The sequence below is a fragment of the Ochotona princeps genome, chromosome 10 (assembly GCF_030435755.1).
Source record: "Ochotona princeps isolate mOchPri1 chromosome 10, mOchPri1.hap1, whole genome shotgun sequence".
NCBI classification, from domain to species: domain Eukaryota; kingdom Metazoa; phylum Chordata; class Mammalia; order Lagomorpha; family Ochotonidae; genus Ochotona; species Ochotona princeps.
The window spans coordinates 54998951-55024305 of NC_080841.1; the positions used below are offsets into that span (position 1 = coordinate 54998951).

The 25355-nt window shown below is 41.8% G+C and overlaps 1 protein-coding gene across 4 annotated transcripts in view; it reads right to left on the minus strand.

The window, feature by feature from the left end:
* Nucleotides 1–25355, minus strand: part of CAMK1D (calcium/calmodulin dependent protein kinase ID) — a 386816-nt gene that overhangs the window by 119874 nt on the left and 241587 nt on the right. For all 4 annotated transcript variants that reach the window (XM_012930343.2, XM_058669473.1, XM_004578466.3 and 1 more), the window contains exon 3: nt 15923–15997. In XM_012930343.2, coding sequence (XP_012785797.2) covers nt 15923–15997 — 75 coding nt within the window. The remainder of the gene's footprint in view (nt 1–15922; nt 15998–25355) is intronic.

Genomic DNA, 25355 nt, shown 5'->3' on the forward strand with positions numbered 1-25355 from the left:
AGAACTGACTTAACAATTTAGTATCCACAGAGCTGGCATTATGGTATAGCAAGATTAAGCTGCCGTGTGCAGCATCAGCATTAAGTGAGTGCCAGTTGGCACACTGGCCACATCACTTCCAATCCATGTTCCTTGCTAACATGCCCGGGAAAACAGCAGAAGGTGGCTCAAGTGTTTGGGCCCCAGCATCCACAATGGTGATCAGGATGGAGTTCCAGGCTCCTGACTTTGCTCACTGCAGCCATCTGGGGAGTAAACTAGTGGCTGGAAGACCTCTCCTCTCTCTGTAACTCTTGACCTTTCAGATAAATAAATAACTCCATTAAAAATGTATTATCTAGCCATTTGAGGGAATGAAAAGAGGCACATAAGCTAACAAGATCAAACAATGACTAAATTTTTGTGAATTGACAGACTGGTTTTTATCATATTAAAAGGTTTACAAAATAACTGTAATAACCTATTCAACAGCTATTGACTAGAATAACTTACATCAATACATATTAAAGCAAAAAGCAACAGGTTTCCTTCTGACTGTCTCAATGGTAGAAACATAAAAAAGCAGAATAAATAATTGGCACACAGCCACAGATTTCAATCAATTTTTAAATTTATATCTGTTTCTAAATCCATAGCAAACAATTCGTTGTTTTTAATGTGGATTTATCATTTTTACTTTTTACATAACATTGCCTATAATCTCTTTCAAAGCTGTATTCTAGCATTACATTGAGGACCCAGTGCTGTGATTCAACAGGTTAAACCATCCCTTGCAATTCCAGCATCCCATATCAGAGTCCAGTTCAAGGCCTGGCTGTTCCACTTCTGATCCTGTTAACACATCTGGAAAAACAGCAAATGAAGGCCCAAATGCCAGGATCTCTGCTACCCATGCAAAATGGAGCTCCAGTCTTCAGCCTGTTCCAGACCTAGTTGTTTTTAGCCACTGGAGATATGAAAAAGCAGATGAAGACCCCTTCCTCCCTCCCTCCTTTTCTCTCTCTCTTTTACTCTCTGTGTGCACATGGCCTCTCTCCCTTTTTCACTCTGCCTTTCAAATACATAAATCAATACTTTAAAAAAAATCACTGTGTTTGATCAGCACCTATATTTGATTTTTCTCTACTGATCTTAATATTTTCAAGTTGGAAAATGAATCTAAGTGCTATGATAACTAGTAAGTTCACAAGAAATCTTCATAAATTGGCAAATTCTAAACTATAAACTAAATGATAAATTATTCATTTAAATATACGAAAGTTCAACTCAAATATCTTTACAGGTTCTGTTTTACTATTTTGCTTCAAAAAAAGATACTTTAAAAGATAAATTCTGTTAAACAAATGCTGAAATTTAATAATTGCTGTTAAATAAATGCTGAAATTAAATAAATTGATGAAATTGTTAACATTTTTCCCAAGTTTGCATGCTATAAAATGATCAACTCTCTTAATGTTTCCATTGCTATAAAGTAGGTGGTTCTGCTAAGACAAGTTCCACAAACTGGTTATTTCAAAGCACAATCTTAAAATTTCAAAGCAACTCCCACTCTTGCATCAGTAGCGATGAATTTCAAGTTTTATTCTCAACAACTGCAAGTCTCTGCAAACTACAAAACCTACTGGTTGGGACACTTAATTTGTTGAATATTATGATTAGAGATTGCTAATTATTTTTAGCCAATGCAACCAAGCTATGAGGGCCTTGCTTTACAAAGCAGTTTGATAGCATTTTAGCACAACACAACTGATTTCCAAGATGCTCTCTCAAAAGCTCTAGAGCATGCAGCTTCGGAGTAAAAAAGAAATGTCTAAGAAATGGCATGTAAGAGAATGAGAGATGAATCTAACCAGAATCACAGGAAAGGACCCCGGTGTGGAGGCTGGACTGAGTAGAGCCCAGTGACTTCTTAGCAACTCAGCCCAGTGCGAGGTCACGCTCACAGGATGCAGCAGCTTGAGGCAGAAGCAGAGGACACTGGCGCGGCAGGTGTACTGGGGTCTGGTTTTACCTCTGCAGGGTGGATGCACAAGGCAAAGGAAAGTTGCAGCAGAAGAGACCACAGTCCTGAGAGGTTTACAGGGTTAAGCTAGACAGGGCCGCCTGGCAGGAGTGGATCCCCAGGGATTCTCAATAAACTCACATCTCTCAAAGACACTGAAGAACTGGCTTTGAGAAAGAAGTGGGAAGGACCCACACAGTGCCACAGCAACCTACTCCACAACCCTGTGTCACTGGTATTCCATATGAGCACCAGTTCATGTGCTGGCTGCTCCACTTCCAATCCAGCTCCCTGCTGATGATCTTGAGCCCCTGTACTCTTGTGGGGGATCCAGAAGAAACTCTTGGCTCCCAGCTTTGAATCAGCTCAGCTCTGGCTATTATGGTCATTTGGGAAGTTAAGCAGAAAGTCGAAGACCTCTCTCTCTCTCTCTTCATCTCTCTCTGTCTCTGCAAAATTTGCCTTTTGACAAAAATAAATCTTTTTTTAAAAAAAGTGCTAGGAAAACTAAAAATCTGGAAATGGTTCACTGTTGCCAGCTTGCTGTTTTGGGAGGCATTCCCAGGATGTGTAGTACCTGACACTTGACATCTTAATCTGTGGGATATGCACACATCCCAAGTGCCTTTCCCCTGAGAGTGGTGCATTGACACCTGCCATTTGAGAATAAAAAAGGCCCACGTGTGCACATTGACTGCTTCACTGACAGTAGCTCTTCATTTCTACTTTGGTTTTAACAAAGTCAGTGTCACCCAGTTCAATGAAAACGCAGATGCAGCAAACCTGTACTGCAGCAACAGCTTATGATATGCGTCAATAGGTTTTCTGACTCTATTATTAAAATGAAGATGGAAAACAAAACTGGAACAAAACATTAAAAAGATCAGACACAGTCAAAAGGAGAAAGAAAGTGAGGGCTTGTCCACTGAGCCGAAGGCAAAGGAATGATGCAGCAGTGGTGGGGAATTTGGATTACAGAGCAAACAGGAGTTCTAGTGAAAGTGGTCTTGGGGAGAACAGAGGGTCAGCAACATGGGGGGTCATTAGGTGGGTTGTCTACGTGGACACTGGAGGCATCATCCCGATCATCCGGGTCCTAGGCATGAGGCAACCAGCAAAGTCTTAAATGAATGAGAGCAGGCTGAGATCAGGAACAGAGCTGGCCAGCAGGGAAAGGGGCGCGGGAGCCCAGCACACACACAGAGCAAGTGATAACTAGCTCAAGATGTAAAATGAATGGGGGAGGAGAGACCTTGGCAGCCTTCTGAATGCCTGCCTCAAAACCAGAACCAGTGGATTGCTCAGTCACGCCAGCTGTTCACCTCCTTCCTCACAGGAAACCCCGTATTTTATACAGGTTCTGTGCCAGCATTATCACCAATATACACTATTCACTCCTGGGGCTCTGATGATTCACAGAGATGAGATGCGGCTTTACAAACCTCTCTGGAATTTTGAAGACTTTGCTGCACACCCAGGAGGCTTCCCAGCTGGAGTTCCCACATCCTTGCCTGTGTTCTATGGAGGTTCACAATGAAAAAAACGGGGATGGCAGCAAAAGAAACAGCAGATGGAAACAGGCTGGATTGGATTACTTCCAAGGTTACCCTGGAACTCACATCTATGATTGGCAGGATCCTACACTCTAGGATCAGTCAGAATGTCCACAGTGAAAACCAGCTTCCCTGCGTCAGGAGGAAGCTGTACCATGGCCACAGGCTCTCGGCACACCTCCCGTGGGAGTCCCCACCAGCCACATAGGTCCCCAGCTCTTCCTCACACACACAGCACAGTTTTAGCGGGCCTGTGCTGCTGTTCCCCGGGCCAGGACACTGTGTCTGACTACCACATACACAGCTGGCTATATCATTTGTAGAGACCCTATGCAAGATGAAAATGTAGGCTTCTGCCTCAGGCAGCACGAATCGAAAGGATCTCTCCCAGCTTTTCTTAGTTAGATGTTGATACCATGTCTCTCCCATCATGGGATTCTCGCTTAGCAAGGCTGAGTGTAGACCTGCCCCAGGCCCCTGGTGTCCCTGGCCACACTGGCAGATACTGCTGCCAAATTCTGATCCACAGCTCCCCAGACCTGGGGCCAGGTGCTCAATCATCCCATCAGATGTGACTTAACAGAACACAAGTTCCAACATGAAATGATGACATTTCAGATGCAAACAGCCAAGCCCTAAAACCTAACAGTGGGGCCTCCTGAACTCAGGTTCTGTGTGACCACAGCCACAAAGCCAGATCTGGCCTTGACCACCCCACTTCCTGCAGGTGTCAGCTCATACGTACCTTTACCACTTTATAACTGAACCGCAAACCATCCCCAAGCCACCACCTACCAGGCTTGCTAATCCTCTGACTTAGTTTTCTCAACAGATTGCAACACCACATGTGACAAACTCAGCCACTTGTCAAGCTACCTGTCTGTCTACTGTCCTGTGAACACACTGGCTTTACAGCGGTAAGACATTCATCATACTCACGGTTGTACCTCGATTGGCTAATAATGCCAAACACAAGGTAGGGGCTCCACAGATACTTACTGAGTGAACAAATGAATAAATACGAAAATGTGTAACACAGAATTTCAGGAAAGGAAAATAGTCTGTGGGCAGTAGCCCCTGGGAGCACAGATGGGCAGCAGGTGGTATGACTCAGGGGTAACGGCTTTCCTTGAGAACTACACAAGTAGTTCTTGTGTAGGTCCCTGGGTGGAGAAGAGGCTGCTGGCCAGATGTATATGCTGGTGGGGGAGGCAGTGGAAAGCTGGCCTCCAGGAAGAGGGGCATGAAGAACTCAGAGTGGGACTGCCAGGGGCTCAGAAAGTAGAGGTTTTAGACGCATGAGACCTGTAGAAAGGGCATTACTAAAACTAGGCAGACAGCAGAGAAAACCTGCATAGGAACTCACACATTGAAGCTACAGGGTCCAAGGATTTTGGTTTGGTTGGTTGGAGAGGCTGTTTCTTTTAATGAATCATCATGTAGATTGACAATTCAACAATATTTCAACCCCGGATGTCTAATTTGGTCTAGTCATAAATTGATTTTTGCATAGGTGCTCTTTCAATAAGCCCCCTTTATCTACTAGGTTTATCTACTAGGCAATTAGAAGCAATAAAGTCAACGACAACACCTGTTTTGTTTTGTGTTTATAAGCCTGAGCTTGCTCATGTATGCATAATATATATATACACTCTTAAGCAAAATAAATATCTACCAGTGAGTGAACAGATAATTGCCGAATTGATGTTTTATATTTTAAGCATGACTCTACTCTTGATGTACTTCAATGAACTGTCAAATTTCAGTATTAGTAACTAGATGCTACTTTTAAAAGTTTTATAATTATCCATGACTCACAAGAATATAAAAACGTGTATACTTTAAGAATTCATCACATGTTAATGAAAGATGTCATTCAAATTGGATACAGTGGGTAAGATGATGTTTAGAAAAGTACTGTGGGAACATGCATTTGACCTAGCTAGCGGCTGATATGCCCATGGCCCATATCAGAATGCCTGGGTTCGATATCTGCCTCTGGCTCCTGACTCCAGCTTTCTGCTAATACCTACCTGGAGACAGTAGTGGTGGCTCAAGTCATTGGGTTTCTGCTACCCATATGAGAGACCTAGATCGACTGGGCCAGATTTGGCAGGGCACACTGCAGGTATCTGAAGAATGAACCAGCAGATGGGGGCCTGCTCTCTGTTTATCTGTCTCTCAAGTAAAAAAAAAAAAAAAGTATCATGAAAATAATCATTAAAAACATGGTTACAAAAGCCAAAAACCACTGTAAGATTCCAAATATGTCACTAAAAGGGATAATTTTACCAAGAAGATACAGCAATTATAAATATGCACACAACAGATATTAGAGCTGTAAATGTTAAGAAGAAAGTGTGGAATTAAAAGACGAAAAGCTCTACAATAATAGTCGAAGACTCTGACATTCCAGTTTCAATACTAATATAATACCAATAAGGAAGAGATGACTCGAACAACACTATGAACCAACTGGTCCAACAGATATCCACAGAACCTTCCAAGCAACAAGAGAAACACTTTTCTCAAGTTCACATGGCCTTCTCCAGGACAGACCATATACTTGCTTATACATTTTAAAATACTAAAACCACACAAAGTGTCTTTTCTGATTACAATGGAAAAAAATAGCAGTCAACAACAGAAGGGAAACAAGCAAATTCATAAATACATAGAACTTAAACAACACACTCTTAACCAAGGACAAGGGGGGAAATCACAAAGGAAATTAGCAAATAACAGAAATGAAAATATCACATACTTATTAAAATTTACGGGATGCCACAGAAGCAGTGCTAAGAGGAAACTCATAGCTACAAATTCTTACATTAAAAGAAAAAAATATACCTCAACAAGAATTGCACATTGCCAATTCCAGATGGCTAAGTCTATTAATACTGGTTCATAATTTTAGTAGACCTCACTTTTCCCTTAGCTTCTTCACTCTCCCTATCTTCAATGCCTTCGTAGGTTTTCCAGGGGCAGATTAAATACGTAACAGAGTCTATTCACTCATCACCCTGGAGAGTGTCAGAGCAGCAGCAGCAACAGCCAGCACACTAACTACACTTGCCTCTGTTAATCTCTGCAGCCCTATCTGTACCTGGATGTCACTCAGCATCCCCACAACTTCTGACTAAACTCTCACCATAACACTGCTCACAGACTAAACCTCCATAATGGGACTCCTCACACACAGAGCCCCTCATCCTGTAAGCCCCCACAGACACCCTCAGACAAAGCCCTGAGATTGGGCTCAACAAAGTCCCATTCAGGTGGTGTCCCACTGCTTTGGGCCCCCTAGTCAGATGTAGCGCCTCCAGTCTGGGTCCTCCCAGACTAAGCTCCACAGGCCACACGCTGACATGCTGGGCTCTGCCTCCCACCCAGGCTGCTTTAGGCTCTCTCTATATTGCCCTGTGGTCTGGAACACAGCCTCCAACCTCCCTCCCACACATCCACCTGAGTTTAAAAAAAAAAAACCTATTTATATATTGATTTATTTATTTCATTGTGTTCGAAACACATATAAACACAGAGTGGGAATGGGAGTAATTTTCATCTGCTTGTCTCCTCCCTGAATGCGCATATCAGACAACAGCCAGGGCTGGTGTGGGCCAAGCCGCAAACCTAGAATTCTGGGGTCGTTTCCTGTTGCCTCCTAGGGTGCGCATTAGCAGGAAACTAGAGCAGAAGTCAAGGAGCTGGAACCTGAAATCTCAGATGTGGACTGGAGATGCCACACTGGAACACCTGCCCCTGCTCACTCTTACTCTACTTAAGCGCCCTCTCTTACAGGACACTAGGCATAGTGCTCCCAGAAGCAATCACATGAATTATAATCCCTCCATTCACTGAGCGGCCTCCTTCCCATCCACCTGATTGCAATAAGCCTACTCAGCTCTCAACTGGGGACTACTGTGAACAAAGGTAAGATTTTGGCCATTTATATGTAAATAGAATGAGGTGCTATATCCAAAGATACTTTTTTCTCACTATTATGCCTGACTACTTACAGAAGGTTTTCTATTGGGAGTCATAATTTGTATTCTAATTAAGATGGCTTCTGGGTACACAGAGTATGAATTATGAATACAATATCCCCTTGAAAGCTAACACTGGCCAACACCACCAACAGGGAACCATTCAAAAGGCCTCACACAGTAGCCAACAGAGGAGATAAACCGCATTTTATCAAGGAAGCAGCATAGATTTCCATGACTTGAGCTAATCAAGAATTAAATTAATATTCCCTAAAGAATGTTTAATCCAAGTTTTTTTTAAGCTCCGCCAGTAATCAGTCGTACACATCTTAAAGTTATCCTACAATGAAAGAATACTGACATCTCATGTGGAATCCACACAATGTAACACATCACAACATTGGTAAAATGCATTCATCCATCTGCTCACTCACTGAAAACATTTAATAAAAAGAAATGCTGCAAGTGGAAGGAGCTCATTTTAGTGAATTGTTATGATAAAATTGAGTCAATTTCTTTTTCTCCTACAATTCACTAAAAAAAAAAAAAAAAAAAAAAAAAAAAAAAACCAGCATTGTCCACATAGCCCTGCTTCAAATCATCCTTGAATCATAACTCACAACCTTCTCCAGGTAAATGAATTCAGTCCTACTAATAATACCTACAAGATATTTTCCTAGGAAATACGACTGCTATCCTTGTTAGCTTTCAGGCGCAGTTAAGTTCTCAGGTGCAGCCAAGAACTCTTTCCATGAGAAGTTTACAGCGAGGTGCTTAGGAGGTTCTTTATTCCAACAGGGAAGCAACAGGAGTGGGGTTGCCAGGGCAGGGGAAGGGGGCAAGATGGAGCAGGACAGGGGAGAGCCATGAGAAGGGGGAAAAGGAGGAAAACACCACACTTGGAGGCTCACTTGTACAACTCAGGTGAGCCTGAAAGGTGTGTGGAGGGGGGCAGGTGAAAGAGAAAAGTAAGGGTTAATGCTTTTTCTGCTTCTGTATCCTGCTTGGCGAGATCAGATTAAAGGTAGGGGAATGGCCATGCTGGGCCTGACAATGGGAAGAGGGCCTAAATTTCTATCTCCTGATAAGTAAATTCCTTAGTCCGAGGAAATGAGGCTGGAGGGCCCTGAGCTGGTGCCAGACTAAGGTCATAAAATTTGTACCAAACCCAGCAAGTGTGCTGAGCTCGCAGTATAAAATGCCTGTACCCCTGGACATCGGGGCTTCTTCTCCTTGCGGAGTGGGAGCCCGTTCGCGAACGTCAATAAAATCCCTCTTGCTTTTGCAGCCTCTGACCTGGTTATTGGGAGCTTTCGGGCGGCGACTCCTGGGGCCCATACATGTTAAACCCCCGCAGTTTAACACAGGCAGGGGGAATTGATTGGAAGGAGGGACTATATGTGGGCGCCAGGGGCTGGTGACTGAGATGATCACAGGTAGGTGGGCTGGGATTGGGGGGAGGGGCCGCAAGAGAACGGTGGGTGAGGTTCTCAGGTTAGACACCAGGAGGTTACACTTCATTGGTGGATAACCAGGAGCAGGCGAAAGTAATAGTACAGAGCCAAAATGGCTGAAGCCTTCAGGGCCCATGTTGGAGTCACTCCTCTCAAGCCTCTATGTTACAGAGGTCCAGGGCACATAACTGTGTGGAACCAGTCTTTGATATTCAGGTTCTTCTGAAAAAACTGCAACAACAGGAGTTTGGAATCTTTGTATAAGGGTTAAATGAGTAGATGAATATCTGTTAACTATTATTCTCCTACATGATCCTACTAGTTTGACAAGTACTTGCTAAATAGCTGCCATTATGTGGAAGAACTATCCTAACCGACAATAAAGCAAAGATAACATATCAGAGGGTGACAGGTGCTTTGGAGATAAATTAAGTTGGAGAAGGGGGCAGGACATTTGCAGATGGTAGGAGTTGGTGGGAGGAATTGTCTTATACAGGGCAGCTGGGGGAGTATTGAAACAAAAAGATGATATTTGCAGAAATTCTAGTATTTCTCTCATTCCAGACCAATTAAGATATTAGAGAGAACAGGAGTATGTTCCAAGCACAATGTTCTCTGGGCGTGTTTGGGAACAGTCAAGACGTAAGTTGAATGCAAGAGCCACAGAAGTAGCTAGCCTGAGAGATGAGAGAGTTCACTGTAAGGACTGTGTCTTAGGCCCAAGGTAAAAAGTCAATGGGAATTAAAAAAAATATGACAAGGTTTATCAGACACACAAACACAGCACCATCATACACATCTTGGAAGTTGGGTACACAGGATTTGCCAAGCAATGATATTCTTGGGTATGGGAGAAAAGGACGAGTTAAGGATGAGGCCTAAGTTTTGGTTCCAAACACTGGAAGAATGGAGTTACTGAGAGAGACAAGAAAAACAGTTTTGTTGGCCAGTGGGAGTTGATTTGGGATCTGACAACTGAGCTCAGAACTGCTGAACAGACAGTTGGATGTATAAGCTCAGAGTTTCACAGAGGGGTCCACACTTGATTCAGGAATTCAGCAGTACCCACACATGAAAATTTACACTTAATTGAAACACACACACACACACACACACATAATTCAACAAAGGATATAATCTGTATTTCTGATTTTTTTTTACAGTACTTTTGATACAACCCTTCAACTGCACTGAAGTTTATTTCCTAAGTCATCACAGAAGCACAAAGCGAGAATCAAGGGATTATCTCCTTTATTTTACCCAAATACACAGAAAGATGTTCTACAAGCAAGGACAGATGAGGAATAAACTCCTAAACACACTGACCTTCCCTCAGTAGCTTATCTCTGTGTCGCAATGACCTTCTATATCCAGAGAAGAATGTTCTAAAAAATAACATTTTAGAAAAAAAATGTTTGTCCAAAGCCTCACATAAAATTTAAATATAGACTTCTATAAACACTGACGTCCCCTTTTCTATAGCAGCATGGGGACAAAGACACTATAATACTCAGAACTGAAACAGCAATTACAAGAGTAATAAAATTAGGGTGCTGAGCTGCTTCTATTATATCTGAACTTCAGTGCTGAGATGATGTCTCCTAGGAAACCAAAAACCTCCCAGGCATAAACACTGTGAATACAGACCCCAAAAAAGTTGTGTACTAAAGCCTAAGGATTAGGAAATTGAGAGCTTTCCAAGCTCTACAAAACCAAACACAGACACAAATAGGCAAACAAAAAAAAAAAAAACAAATCCAAAAGAACAAAATAAAGTCACATTCTACTATTCCAAACAGGAACAGAAACTATTGAGTCTTGCCAATACAAGAAAAATCCCTCATCAAAAGCCTGAAAATCAACCAAAGACTTTTCCAGTAATATTATATTTTAATACAAACAGGTTTCCCTTATTTTTTTTTTGGATTGCATTTTTTTTCAAAATCACTAATTTAGGTTATCAATGGATAACAGGAAGTAATTAAGAGATACCAATTTGATTTTTCAAACTATTTGCAAAAATATTTTTAAGGTTTTATTTTGACATTAAAATGTACTTAATATTTAACACATAATCAATCCAACTCTTACCAACCATAATTCTTTTGAGAACCAATTAGAACAACATGAACTGTGGATTACATTATTTTCAGGCAGAAAATGCTAAGAAATACACCATACAACTAACACAGTATATGTGAATTCAGTAAGGTCATAGGTTAGTGCATTTTTATACATTAGCAGAAAGCAGAAACAGAAAAATGCATTTATAGTAAGATCAAATATTTCTGAATAAGCTGACAAAGATGAAAGGCCTACATTCTGAACACTATATACATCACTTGACAGTAGAGAAAGACCAAACCAATGGTCTAAAAGTACCCATTCTTTTAGTTATTACTTGTCCTCACACTGATACATAAATTCAGTGCCATCCCAAACAACATTCTCTGTCAATATTTTGGGAGAAAAATTAATTCTAAAGTCAGTAAGAAAATGCAAAGTTAGAAGCCTTATACTATCTATTCCAAGGCTTAGTCTAAAGCTACATTACACAAGACAGTTTGCTATGAACAAATGGGCAGAGTAATGAACTAGGACAGTGAGTCCAGAAACTAAGCCAGCCACATATGGTCAGTCCATTTTTGACAAAGGTGCCAAGTCAACTAATTCGGAACATAAAAGTCTTTTCAACAAATGGATGCTGAAAAGTGGGTGCCCCCATGGAGAAAAAGATGATTTCATGCCACAGATAAAAATTAACTTGAAATTCATCCTAAAATACACCTAAATGAAAAAGTTAACACCACAGAAATTCTAGAAGAAAAAAATGTAAATATACAGTAGGCAATGCCTTCTTATACAAAGCATAAAAGTATAAACCATAAAAAATGATCATCATGAAAACTTGCCCTACTTTACAGGTACAGTCAAGAATTGGGTAACAGTTTCATAGATATGACAACAAAAGCCAAAAAAAACCTGAAAGAAAAATAAACTACACTATATCAAAGTTGAAACTTCTATGCTACAAATGATAGTATAAAGAAATGAAAAAGAAAATTGATCAAATAGGATAAAACACTTGAAAATCACAAGGGATTCATATATATATATATATATATACATATATATTTAAAAGGACTAAGAGGAGAAAGAACTGAGAATTACTATTAGTAAAAAGTTTCTTTGGGAGGAACAAAAACATCCTAAAATTAGGTTGTGATGATGTTTCAACTTGAAACTTTAAAAACATACCTGTATACCTCATGCAAATGAATTATAAATGAGCAGGTCAATTATATCTCAATAAAGCTACTTTTTAAAAAGTCACTATTTTTAAAGTCACAATTGTGAAAATAAAAAAACTACAGATTAGGAGGAAATATTCATATTACATGTATCTGACAGATGCTACGATATATGAAAACCACCTAAAATCCGATAATAGGATAATGATCCAGCAAAAAATCAGCAAAAGATTTGAAAACCTTCTTTACCAAGAAAGTATGTAAGCTGAAATGACCAGTGAGGGTGTAAGAAGATGACCAGCATCATCAACAATCAGGGAAATGCAAATTAAAACTGCCATAGGATACTTGGGTGCATCCATCAGAATGGCTAAAACTGAAGTATGTTGTAAGAATGTAGAACAACAACTTACATATACTGCCAGCAAACTTTGAAAAACTGTCACCTTCTGTAAAATCTAAACACAACACGCACCATCTGACCCACTCACCCTGATTTCAGGTCTTTACTCCAACATACATCCAAACAAAGAATAGTACATGAATATTCCAAGAGGCTTTACTCACAATACCCCAAACTGGAAACAACGTGGGTGGATAACATGTGGGTCATTCACACAGTGGAATACAACTCAGCAATAATAAGTAACAAGCAACTAGAACCCCCTACTACACTGACGCACATTAAAAATTTGTTGGAAGGGCTGGCACACTGGCTTAACTGGCTATTCCTTCCCCTCCACACATCAGTATCCCATGTGGGTCCTGGTTCATGTCCCAGCTGTTCCACTTTTTAAAAAATTTATTTTTATCAGAAAGTCAGATTTACAGAGAGAAATAGAGACAGAGAGAAGACCTTCCATCTGCTGGTTCACTCCTCAAGTGGCCACAACAGCTAGACTAAAGAGCTGATCTAAACAGAGCTGATCTAAAGTCAAGGACCAGTAGCTTCTTCTAGGTCTCCCAAGTGAGTGCAAGGTCTCAAGGCCTTGGGCCATCCTCTACTGCTTTCCCAGGCCACAAGCAGGGAGCTGGAAAGAAGTGAAGTAGCCAGGATATGAACCGGTGCCCATATGGGATTCTGGCACATTCAAGGCAAGGACTTCAGCCATTAGGCTATTACACCAGGCCCAGCCCTGCTTCCCATCCAGTCCTCTGATTATAGCCTAAAGCCTTGGAACCCTGCACCAGTGTGAGAGACCCAGAAGAAGCTCCTGGTTTCAGATGAGCTCAGTTCCGGCTGAGGCATCTACTTGGGGAGTGAACCAGCAGATGGAAGATTTTTCAGTCTCTCCTTCTCTTTGTAGATCATTCAAATAAAAGTAAATAAATCTTTAAAATATAAAAATTAAAAAAACAGATGTGGTAAAGTGGACATATATTATTCCTCAATAAAGCTGATGGTTAAAAAGTAGCGAGAACCCATGAAAATACAAATAAACTAACACTTGCAATGAACATATTCAGTGATCATATACACAGTGCTTCTGAATTTCCCACTAGTGCAAATAGTCTCTTCCTTAGGTAGTGGAAGCATGCATCACCTGTAAATCTGGATGTTATAATTAACTTGCCTGACAGATCTTCTCCAGGGCCTGACCAAGCTAATTCCAGCCTACTTCCTCTGTAAATTACCATAAATTCTCAAGGAGCACTGGTCGCATTAATGAGGTTTAAAGCAGAAGAGGGAGGAAGTTTCTGGTAGAAGTTCAGGGTGGAAGTGGGGAGAGCTATGCCAACACTGACTTTCAAATATGGTTCTGATCCAGAAACTTCTATGCTCACAAGTCAACCCATCTTTACATTGTATTCTGCTGGCTCATTTATAATCACATTGCTTAGAAAGGGAAAACTCAAGTTCCCCTGAACTTGATCTTGCAAAGTTAAAGGGCATTTGTAGAGAAACCAATGAAAGGTAACAGATGTCCAGAAAGACATCAACAGGTACTGGCCATCTCTTAACGTGTGACCCTGTAGTGCTCTCATCTCGTTCTCTCGTGCCCTGACGACTAATGTCCTTCAATGTACATATTCTTAAGATTTCCATTTATTTTCTCATCAGGAAAACTGTTCTCAGACTCAGATACGGGCCCAATTCCCCCAGCCAATAAGAGGCAGAGCTGAGATGTATACATTTGGAGTGTTCTAACTGCTCTCTCATTTTGCTTCATCACAAAATGAAATCAAACACATCCACGTAGCTTTGGATGCAAGTATTAGTACTGCTTATATTATCAGTAGGGAAGCACACAGCTAAAAGCACACAGCTGATACACTGTGAGCCTCATCTGTCACCAACATGTCACATGCTTTCCACTAGACAAGCTGAATTTGCAAAGACCATGACTCACCCGCACCTGTAACAGAATGTGTATAAAACAAAACCAGTTCCAGGGAGTGGCCTGAAACTTTGAGAATATTCTTGCTCTCGAGGAAAAAATCAGAAACATTGCAAGTCGGAAAACAGAACTGCAGGCACTGGGAAAAGGTCGCAGGTGTGTAACTGGAGAGTTAGGATGCAACCCAGCATGCAAAAGCTGCTTACATTGGTAGAATATTGTATTTTTATCAGTCAGTCTCACAGGTGACTCTAACAGCGAAATCACTAAGACTGCTGCTTACCATCCAAGACTGCTACAACAGCAAAAAGTCACGTATATGCTTCTAGTTTGAAGACTTTAAAATTACACAAAGATTCCATACTCTCCTAAAATATTTTAAAGAGATAAAATAAAGGCACTGATAAACACTTAGTTGCATCTTAACACGATCCCTAGTTAAGATGTTGCTTAAACATCCATGAAGACATGAAGACATGAAATATTACTTGTTAGCCTAACTGCCAATGCTTCTATACCTCCAGTGATCCGATGAAATCAGCCATGTAACCTGATCATCAACAAAAATCCTCTTCCACCACTAAACTCAAAATTATAGTCCTCCAGAACTTACTTACTTAGGTCATGGCTAAAGCATGTTACTCTAATGCCATTTCTATCATTTATACTGAATATGTGTAGTCCTGAAATATGCTTTGGAATTCTATCACTTAGAGAAAACATTTATATGAACCTGGAGGCTCATTCCATCCACATTCAGGTAGTCTCTATGTGCATATCTGCTTTCTTTATTTCTTCCATCATCTCCAGTGTTACAGGAATGCAGACATAATCTCATGGGCATGACAGTGTCAGGCTGGGATGCAATGAGACTTCTCTGACATCTGATATGAAGTACCACTCCACTCACAGATGTGCTTACCCTCCAGGGGTAGAATGGAAGGGAAAGAGCACATAGCTTCCATCTGTTTCCCACGCCTGGCACTGCTAGAAATGAAGACAAGGGTGGGAATTTCTCCAAGAGGCACAAGCAGCATGAACTGTGCCATGAGTTCCCTCAAGTGTCTTTGGGCAGCAACATTTGAACATTAGGAAGACAGAGACCTTGCCATAAAAAGACTGGAACCTACTGTGAGGATGTTTACGCTGGTCCAGCACCTCCTGGGTGCAGTCCTCTGTCTCCAGATGAATACAGGTTTCTCTACCGTGCTACAGGCCACAGTGCTCGCAAGAGTCTAGCCTAGTAATTTCCTTTACCACCTTGTCCCGTTCACTGGAGTATGCATTTGAGTATCAGACTTTGTCTGGGTTTCACTGACAACTAACAAGATACTTACAGTTGCATGACCAAGTACAAGTGATTTGGGCTTTCGTAAATGTCTTCCAGGGCAACGATGTTTTCATGCTTAATCCTAAAAGGAAAACAAAGCACATGCATCAGGTAGGAGGTAAAATTCCACAAAACTTTTCAAAACAAAACAAACAAACAAACAAACAAACAAAACCAGAATCCAAACTCTTCAACAAAACACTCTTCTCAATCTGGTCAACTTCTTACAGATCTCTTTCCCAATATTCCTCCACTACTCTTTATTCCTCGTCACTTCCAAAGCTCTGTGTCCTACAATTTTGCATGCTTGGATTAACTACTATTGCTTTACATCTATCCTTGCCTGGGATTCAAGTGGCTCACAGGAATGAGTGAACATCCTGTTCTCTGGCAGGATCCAACTCCAATGGTTCAGTCGCTGGACACAGTCGCACGGCTTGTTCTTCTGCTATCTCACAGAGCCGATCACAGACCAGCTTGAAAAGCTGCATCTCCCATAACAGGCTGCACATTCCAGGGATCAGTTTCACTATCATGCTCATGAACCCAGTGTCAGCAAAGCAAAAGAAGCCTGCGCCTCATCAGGGTTCCCAGCCTCCCTCACCAAACACCAATCCAGTTTTACAAGGCAACTAGACCAGTGCTACATAAAGCATGGCTCTCAGAGAGGCAGCACATTTCCAGGAGTTTGTTGGAAATTTAGATTCTCAGGCCCTAACCACAGCCATAAAGGATCAGAATCTCTGAGGGTGGAGACCAAGAATCTGTACTTCAGTAAAATCACCAAATGATCTGTGTGCATCAGAGTTTGGGAAATATGGTAGCAGACCAGTGCTTCTGAGATGGCAAGGTGCCAACAAATCACCTGGGAGTTCACTCACCAGTGCACCTGCTTGGCTGGACCCCAGAGTCTCCCAGGGGAAGTTGGTGCTGCTGGTGTGCAGGCCACACAGAGTCCTGACCAAAGAATCACGGACAAGGGAGACAACCCAGTTCTAATCTCCACAACTATCCATTAGGAGCAATTTCTGCTCAGAACTTAAGGCTTGATAGTTTATTTAAAGCATTTGAAAGCAGAATCATTTCATTACCCAATGAGCTAATTAGCTCTTCCCACAAGCCCTTCAGTGAAATGACTGCTGAACCATTAAAAAATCAACATGAAGTACGCAGATTCTAGTGAACTCCTTGAAAGCGGGGATGACCCTGTTCACTTTGTTTCCTGCCTGTGCCTAACACAGATCTACATAATGAATGTCTGTGGAATGAACGAATGATACCTAAAGGCTGTTACCACTAAAAAGCCAGAAACAAAATTAGTTATAGAGAATTAAAGTAATCTTCCTGAGATGCCTTCCCCACCAAAAAAAAAAAAAAAAGTTTATAAGGTGGAACAAATAAGAGTATTATCTTCCCTTTGAGTTGAAAGAAGAGAAGAAGATAATTAAAAGTGGTAAGACTTTCTGATTCTATGTTCTTGTTAGCTAATGCAATTGATTTGCAACATCAGAAATAAGAGACAATGCCAAATTTTCCTTTTGCCTGATTCTAATGCATACAGCCTAATTACTTGTTTGTCAGCAGTGGTCACACACCCAACCTAATTAAAGCATCATGTAGGTACTTGCAAAAATTCACAGAAAATGGAATTAAAAATGAGTATATTTGGGTGCAAAAATTCTGGAATCCATATGTAAATTTTTCCTTATTCACATTTTTCCAAGGTCTTCTGTGGAGCTTAACATGAAACTGCCAATGCCTTAAACACACAGAGCACTATCACTACTGGATATATCTGAAAGAACATGACCACAGAAAGTCTACACGTCATGTGGATTTTGCCTTATGAAAATAATGTAAAAATTTGCCACTAGATTTGATCTTGTGGATAAAGTATTTCCCTCATCAAGCTAATCTTGAGGTTGATTAAGAGGCTGGTTCTAGGGTAAAATGAGAAGAATAGGATTACATGATGGACTGCCAAATAAAATGCATCCCATAAGAAATACGGCTTCACTCCCAACTACTCCACTTCCAGTCCATCTCCCTGCTTATGTGCCTGAGCCTGAGGAAGCAGTGGAAGATAGGATTTGGGTCCCTTCCACCCAAATAGGAGACTTAGATGGCATTCCAGGATCCTGGCTTCAGCCTGGCCCAGCCCTGGCCATTGTGGTCATTTGGAAAGTGAGCCAGCAGAAGGCAAATATTCTCTCTCTCTCTCTCTCTCTCTCTCATCCTCCTCACCATCTTCCTCTCCCTCTTTCTCTGCACCCCCCACTCTCTTTCTCTCTCTCTCCAGTTAATATACAAATCTTACAAAAAGTGAAACATAAGATTGGGTTCTCACAAAGTCTACCATCTAGATAGTGAGATCCATGGTGCAATTAAGAAAGAATTAAATGTAAAACTCCATAGAATTACCTGAAAAGTCGGACATGGTGAGGCCATAGCTGAATCAGAATCTTGGAAAGGCCTCAGGAAGATGATGGGGTTTGCTGGGATGGCTATTGCTCGAATAAGCATAATTGAGAAATTTCAAATATACCCTAAAATAGTCCCTTAAATGCCTCTTAAGAAAAGTAGTTTGATTAACTTGGAGCTGTTAAAATGGCTTTTTAAAAAAAAATCCTGGCCTCCCACATCTGTTCTAAGGCACTTTATTCCACCCTCAGATCCATTACAAGATATAAAAAGAGATTTTAGAATTTTAATTTTATTGTAGTATGCACAGTATCTTCACAAAATGTCATCTGCATAGCCACACTTTTCTAGGATGAGGGTACAGACACTGAATGAGGAGCTACCCCATGCACTCCTGGGCGACACTGATCAGAAATTAGCCTTTTGGTAGTTAGAAGTGAGTCCCCATAGCAACAGAGAACAGCTGATAGCCTGTTGCGGATCTCTAGGAAACACAGTGCCAAAACTTAGTCTTCTTGGGGACTACCTTCACACCTCAACGGTCACACCAACGAGTTCTGGGTGAGGCTCAAGAAAGGAGGCAGGAACTTGGCTGTGTGACGGGGGCCAAACGGTTTGGCTCCTGCTGCCTCTCTAGTTACATTAGCGTAGATGCTGGGTCAGAAGCAGAGCAGCCAGCACTGGAACCATATGCTGAAATGAGACGCTGGCATCACAAGCATAGGTTTAACCCACTGTGTCACAATGCTGGCCCCATGAAATATGATTTGTATTCTTCTCCATACTTTATTGTCACTCTAGTTTGTCCAGACAATGGTATTCAGAGCTGAAAGCAAGGACCCCAGTGTAAAACACCATATCAAGAACAGGGTTATTATTAAGTTATAATCATCATGGGCTGCTATTATGTTTCAGCAAACAATGCCTAATTTTTTTTCTGGCAGCTGCAGAAATATTGGTACATAAAAATATAAGCTCCATGTTGGTGGAAATTTACAACTGTTTCACTAGTGTCCCCCCCAAGTGCTCCAAAACACTCATGGCAGATGGATATTTGATCATATCTGTTGAAGGAATCAATGAAACTTAAGTTTAGGGTTAAAGAAATCATCAGACCACTGTCACTTGAACTTGCAGTAAAGGAGATCTCCTTTCCTACTCAGGCTGGATCTTTCTAGATTAAGGTCTTCACCATTAGCTTCATTCAATTCAGTTCTTTGGGATTCCACACATCATTTTCCATGATCAGCATGATCCTGAACCATTTTTAATTTGTAAAATATTTACTCAGTTTTAAAGTTTATTTATTTATTTTTACTATTTTGAAAGCAGAGCAACAGAGAGAAAGATCTATCCATTGGATAATTCCCAAATCTCCACAGCAGTTAGTGAGGCACTGGGACAAAGCTGGGAGCTCAGGACTCCCTTTTGGTCTCCTACGCAGACGGTAGGTACTCGAATACTTGAGCTATCATCTGCTGCCTCCCAGGCTGAGCGTGAGCAGGACGCTGGATCAGAACTGGAGGTGGGAACTGATCTCAGACTTCTGATATGGGATGTGGACACCCCAAAGCAGCAGCTTAACCTGTGGCACCACAACACACAACCCACTCCTAGTCTCAATATTGGTTCACTCATCCATGGCATTCATGGTTTGCCACCCCCACCCAACTTTGGCCCACTTGCATCTTTTTAAGCGTACATCATCCTGAAGGTCTTCGAATTCCCAATCAGAATATTTACTGGGAAAGTATTATGTGAAGGCTTCACAATATTTCACCTAAGACTTCCAAAGTGACAACTATCACATTAATCATCTGGTCACAACTGCAAACCCAGCAGCACTATCATCTAGACCAGATTTTATCATCCTCTCCATTGAGAGACAGTTACATACCTGCTGAAGTGACACTCCTCAGAGCTGTATATCATACAGTACTATCGACAGGGGAAATTGGATATTTGGGAGGATTTATCCTCAGGAAACCCATGCTACCCTCCAGAAACCACTACATCTACTAAATTATCAAAGACATCTGCTTAATTTTCTGTTCCAGAGTCTTACTAAGTGTTGAAGTCAAGCTTCTCAATTTATAGGTCTTGTACCCCACCTTTACTATGTTTGGAGAAGATGACATTTCTTAAATTGCTTCCTTGAGCATTTTAACTGTGACTATTTTGTGTTGAATGCAATTTCCTTGGCTCCCTGGAATATCAAATTTAAGCCAGGTGAGGAAGTGATTTTATAATTTTCTTCAAGCTCTACCTCCAAAGTTGTCTTACATATACACTATTTACTGAGTTTTAAATATGGGTGTCAAGATGGTACTATTTCCATTATTTCATTTACATTAACAACAACCCCATGAAGTAGGTATTATTTGTCCCATTTTCAAAAGAAAGGGTGGGACGTGGGGACTAAGAGACCAAGGAAACATCCCGAAGTAATAGAATCCATGATTGGTATTGCTGAGATTCAATCAAAGTCTATTATGACTCACAGTCTGTACTGAAGTCATGGCACTATAACCTCATAAAAAACAATTAGGAGGAGAATAAGAAAGAGCTTATACAAAACCAGAATTGAAGAAAAGTCTAACACCTAAAATCAAGATACTGCTTTCAAGATTAACACCACACTCTCGTTGCTAGAGGATCCAAGAACTGTTGAACTATCCTACATCAAGCAGATGCTCCAAAGTCAGAGTTACACACATCCTGACAGATGAGATCCCACTGGGTCAAAATTAACCAAAGAAACAGACATTGAGAAGCAGACACTCGGAACAGGTAGGAGTCCATAAATTCTAACTGGAAGGAACTCCCCCACCAGCCCATGAAAAGGGAGAAAGGAGTAGGCAGAGACAGACAGTGGCGACATCAGGTACAGGCAGATGGCTACCAGGGGTTCTCCTAATGTGTGCAGCTGTGGTCAATGCCCAGCCTTTTACCAGCACGGGCAGGAGGCCCTTCACATACTACAAAGAATATTCACTACGAATCAGAAAACCCTCCTCAAATGTGCATAATTCAAAGTAAGAATAATGTCACTGAAAGCAAACTTAGGTAATTGAAAAAAAAAAACTCATTCAATTGTTGGCAATTATTATCTACTGAGATCAAAGTAAACATTACCAGGCAGGCAGACCTGTCTATGCTGGGTGAACAGTTTATACAGTTACCTGCACAACACACAATCCCCAAAAATGTACAGAAGAGGTAGACATTGTGGTTAGAGTTTAGTGGGGGTGGCAGAGAGGTAGTCCCTGGCAAAGAGAGAAAAGTGTCATGGAAAAGCAGTACGTGGGCCCTCATACAGATGCCTGCCTGCACGGAAACTGACAGAAAGCAAGAAAACCTCAGAAAGAGACAGGAGACATTGGAAAAGTAATTCACTGGGGATGGAGATGGGGAGTACCATATCCTCAGGCAGGTCACATTCCAAAGTCCCTGGAGCTACAGTGAAGAAGGGGGACCCAAAGGCCAGGCATGGATGGGCTGAACATCCATGCTGTTATGAACCAGAGGTGACATTACTTCCCTTCCAGCCTAGCTCTTCACAGGGCAGGGAGCCAGACATTTTGAATTCTGCCAAATAAGAGGAATTAAACACTCACACATACACACACCCCTCCAAGGACAAGAAGGGACATGCAACTATATGGGGTGGACAAGAGGCAAGCAGATAACCAGGGAAGATGGGGTGTGGATTGCGGCCAACTGACCTCAGATCTCCCCACAGCAGGGCAAGGCGGAAATTCCAACAACAAGTTGCCACCAGTTTCTGGTTGCCCTCTCAGTCTGGGTGGGATCCATGGTGTGCTCTGGAAAAGGCTTCTCTCAGGGACACTCCAGACTCCCTTCCACCGAGACCATTAAGGAACACGTCTTCCAACACTTGCCACCGCCACATTTCCAAGTGGCACAGAAAGTTCATGTATTAGTCACAAATCAAAGAAGCCATGGTTTCATGGCACAGAAGTACCTAAAAAAAATATTCTGACATCTCAGCAAAGTTTCCTCACTTAGGTTTTTTTTTTTCAAAATTAAAAATATACACACTTCCTTGGGGTAGGAGCTTTGTTTTCTTCTCTCCCATTACATGCAGAATGGCAGATAATGCTGAGAGAATCAGGATGCTGTCAGTCACGAGAGAATGTGAGAACACTGAAAAGTTTGCCAGATGGTATAGAAACTAATACCTTGCATCTATACGACGGAGGCACCTAGCAGATGTTAGCACATCCCCGTCTCAGACACCTCAGCAGGGCAGGCATTATTATTCCTGTCTCATAAATGCTCTCTCTGAGTCCGCAACAACAGAACTGTTCTTCCTGCTCCATCTGCTCTCATTCTGTTCCTCATTGCCTCCACACTGCCTCCTGGGCCATCACTCTGAAACACAGAACGGACCTGACTTCTTAGCCTGAGGTCTAGCACCAGTTCCCCTACAAGTCCAAATAACTGCAATGACTTACAAATCGCTTGTTCCATGGTCTTCATCTGCCGCCCCCTCCACTTTCAAGTCTTGTACCCCCTGCTCCATGCCAAAACTTTCCAGCACCTGGACTGGCAGCTCTGGCACACTGCTCCCTGCCTAGGCTGTGCACATCTTCTCCAGATGTACAGACGCATTCATTCTTCTAGCATCAGCTTCCTGGATTACTTCTCCTTTAAAAGCAGGTTCTGTGTCACCTCCTCAGAGGACCCACTGCTACTTCTTACAGCTTAAAAGACCAACCAACTCTCCTCCAGGTCACCTTGGTTCTCTGATCTCGTTAGCATGTGTGTACATATGTAAATCACATATGGAAGGAAAGCCATCAAAACAGATGCATAGCTGCTGACTAGCTAGCAGTTACCTCCCAAAATGCTACAGTGGAGAGTTTACTTCATACTTCTCTTCTGGAGTCCTTCATTGGAAACACAGAATATACTACAAAAAAAAACAAATCTTGATTCTTTCAAGGACAACACCAGTCTCGATGAATAGAAAAGAAGTTAATTCAGCATTTACAGGGAATTCTTCAGACCTTAGGGTTTCATTGTTGAGCTAAATCCAAGAGACAGGTTGCTAAATTGTCCCATCACCAAACTGTTACAAAGAAGGCCATCCTTAGATCTATTAACACAGGGAAGTGGGAGGCATGACACAGCAGGTCAAGCCACCACTTGGGATGCCTGAATCCCTTACTGGAGTGCCAGTTTTAATCCTGGCCCCTCTGTGTTTCCAGTCCAGCTTCCTACTAACGTGCCTCAGAGGCAACAATGGTGACCCACTACCTGACTTCCTGCCACCCACATGTGAGGCCCAAACGGAGTTCCTGCTTGCTAGTTTCAGTTTGAACTAGCCCTGGCTGTTGCAGGCATTGGGGAGAAAGATCTCTCTCTCAAAAAAAAATTACATATATATTCATATATATATATTTGCCTTTCAAATAAATAAACCTGTTTTTAAAATTAATCATTAACATCCGACTCAGCAAATATACACAGAATACTTCACACAAACAGGCTTACAGTCATCAGTCAATACATGCAAATATATGTATTGTATTAGAGAGAAAGCTCATCTATTAACAGTATAGGCCACTCCAGGAAAGATTATTCAAAATCCAAAGCTTTCAAATAATCTCTCATTGGTGCCAACAGATGGCGCTACAATCAACAGGCAAAGTACACAAATGAACATGTTAAGTCTGACGCCAGTTTTATCACGATTATTGATTTTTTTTTTTTTTTGAAGAATTAGGTACTGTTTGTTGATGCTCTTTAATCAAGAAATGGGTATTGTTTTGGGCCCAGTGCGGTGGCCTAGTGGCTAAAGTCCTTGCCTTGAACGTGCCGGGATCCCACATGGGCGCCAGTTCTAATCCCAGCTGCTCCACTTCCCATCCAGCTCCCTGCTTGTGGCCTAGGAAAGCAGTCAAGGACGGCCCAAAGCCTTGGGACCCTGCACCTGTGTGGGAGACCTGGAGGAGGTTCCTGGCTCCTGGCTTTGGATCGGTGCAGCACCGGCTGCTGCGGTCACTTGGGGAGTGAATCATCGGACGGGAGATCTTCCTCTCTGTCTCTCCTCTTCTTTGTATATCTGACTTAGTAATAAAAATAAATAAAATTTTAAAAAAAAAGAAATGGGTATTGTTTTGAATTTTAAAAATAAACCAACCATAAAATCTCTTTGGTACAGCTAACCATATTTTTTCAGGAGGATCAACCATCCTTAGCATACTGTGGGGTACACAGGCTGAGGGCACCCCAACACTCCAATGCAGGGAAACAGTGAGCACTTCTGAGGGTACCACAGAGGGCTGTCAGCATGTTAGCTCTGCCCCTAGGTGACTATATTCTGGTCACATAACTTTCCAAGGTCTCGGTTTCTTCATCTACATATGAACCATCCAGACAGGATACTCTCCAAGGTCCTTCCCAACTCCAACAATCAATGCGACTCAAATTAGAACAGGGTCTAGTGCATTAAGGGATATCTGAGACCCACAAGGTCTGGTTCCAAGCCAACACTGAATGTTCTCTGGACTAGTTCTTGCTACACAAAAGTCTTGGTCACAACAGCTCATGCCTCCACAGACTCTGCTTCCGCATGAGCACATCTGTCAGTTAGACACAGATTAGACATTCCCAAGACAGAGCTATTCACATGGAAAAGACCTGCGTTCCCCTCTTCACAGCACCACGCAGCAACAAAGTAAAATATCCAAGAGACTAGCTTATGTCTGGAATAGTTCCATAAGATCCACGTTGTCTTTAGTTCAAAGGAAAAATGACTTAGGTCCAATTCAGTGTGTGGCATATGCCAACCACTCAATGAATGTTTGGGACAGCATGAATGAATGAACAATTAACTCTGGCCTGCTTACCGTCTTACACATATGAATCAGAAGGCTAGAGGGCTGACTGCTTCTTTCCTACTCTTGTGCTCTCTCACCCCAGTCCCTGGTTCAAGGTCTCACTGCCTCAAGAGTGACTACATGTCAGAATTGGGGGCATATGAGGGCAGA